This window comes from Orycteropus afer, unplaced genomic scaffold, assembly GCF_000298275.1.
Source record: "Orycteropus afer afer isolate SDZICR_OR568_19922 unplaced genomic scaffold, OryAfe1.0 scaffold00040, whole genome shotgun sequence".
Classification (NCBI taxonomy): Eukaryota; Metazoa; Chordata; class Mammalia; order Tubulidentata; family Orycteropodidae; genus Orycteropus; species Orycteropus afer.
This window is the reverse complement of record NW_006921627.1, coordinates 7,430,674-7,432,182: the sequence shown is the minus strand read 5'-3', so window position 1 is coordinate 7,432,182 and position 1,509 is coordinate 7,430,674. Positions and strand designations below refer to the sequence as shown.

Sequence of the window (1,509 nt, the reverse complement as noted above, 5' to 3'; positions counted from 1 at the left end):
CATAATAAAATATAAAATATATTATATATATTATACATTATATATTTTACATGATGTTGTTGTTGTTGTTGTTATTTGCCATCAAGTCGGACCGATTCATAGCAACCCCCTCCTTAGGTTTCCAAGGCAGTATTACTTCGGAAGTAGATTGCCCTATCTTCCTTCCGAGGAGTGGCTGGTGGGTTTGAACCACCAGCCTTATGGTTAGCAGTCAAATGCCTTAGGCACTATGCTACCAGAGCTCCCATTTTATATTATATAATATATATATATATACACACACACAATACACAGAGTGAGAGAAAGTGCACTATCTCAGTGAAATTGCTCATGTGAGTATAGAGACTGGCAAATCCCAAGTGTTTGAGTCAGAAAACAAGCTGGAGGCTTATCCTGACTCATATAGGTGTAGAGGCTGATGAACCCACGATTGGCAGGTCAGATGGCAGGCTGCTGGCTCACATGCAGTGGACGCTAATGAATCCCAAGACTAGTAGGCAATATGGCAGGCCACTGGCTCAAGTTCCAAGAACTGAAGGTAAGATGATGACATGCTGAATGTAGGATCCAGAGTGAGCAAAAAGCCAGAGAGTTTTACCAAAATGCCCATATATATTGGATGCAAGCCACACCCTTGAAGAAATATCTTTCAACTGTTCATAGCAGGTCTCATCATGGAAGTGATTGCATTATATCAAATCTCATCATGGTGGATGGCAACATCATTGCATAACTCCCAAACTATATCATAACTTCCAAACCACTGAAAATCATGGCCCAGCCAAGCTGACACACAACATTAACCATCACAATATTAAATTGGTTTCAGTAGAGCTTTCAGATTAAGACAAACTAGAAGAAAGACCTAATGATCTACTTCCAAAAATCAGTCATTGAAAACTCTATGGCTCACAAAGGTATGATCCACAACTGGTCATGGGGATGGCACAGGGCCAAGGCAGCACTTTGTTCCACTGTACATGGGGTCAGCATGAGTCAGGGGCAACTCAAGAGCAATGATGGTAATGGTGATGATAGTGGTGATGATGTTGATGATCCTGTCTGTCAATTTCACATTCAAGAAACTCTGTTTGCCTTATAGCCTTTCCCTCAGTATTTCCCTTAAAGCACTTCCACACTCACATCCCTTCTTCTTTTGCAGTGAAAGTGACGTCAAGCAACTCTGGCTGCAGCTGAAGAAGGATGAACCTCACTTACTGCCCAGTTTTGAGGATTTCTTGACCAGGATCTTCTTCCAGCTCCAAGAAGCTCATGAGGAGAAGAATGAACTGGAATGTGCCCTGAAAAAGTGGGTACCCAGTTTCAGCTGTTCTGTGTACTTAAGTATGAGAAGTAGTAATATAAAGCATGGTTTCTCTTAGGTCTTCCACCAAAACATTCCATGATATCTATACAGGCCAGGCCCTATGTCTGTGATAAAATTTTTTAAGCCTTTATTCACACTTATTAACCACTCACCATATATTAAGCACTATTCTAAATATTATA

At 40.8% G+C, this 1,509-nt stretch overlaps 1 protein-coding gene across 1 annotated transcript in view; it reads left to right on the top strand.

The window, feature by feature from the left end:
• The window catches only part of CRACR2A (calcium release activated channel regulator 2A), a 134,630-nt gene that overhangs the window by 21,756 nt on the left and 111,365 nt on the right, over window positions 1-1,509 (top strand). Inside the window, exon 4 of the mRNA XM_007937072.1 lies at window positions 1,163-1,309. Within this exon, the coding sequence (XP_007935263.1) occupies window positions 1,163-1,309 (147 nt within the window). The remainder of the gene's footprint in view (window positions 1-1,162; window positions 1,310-1,509) is intronic.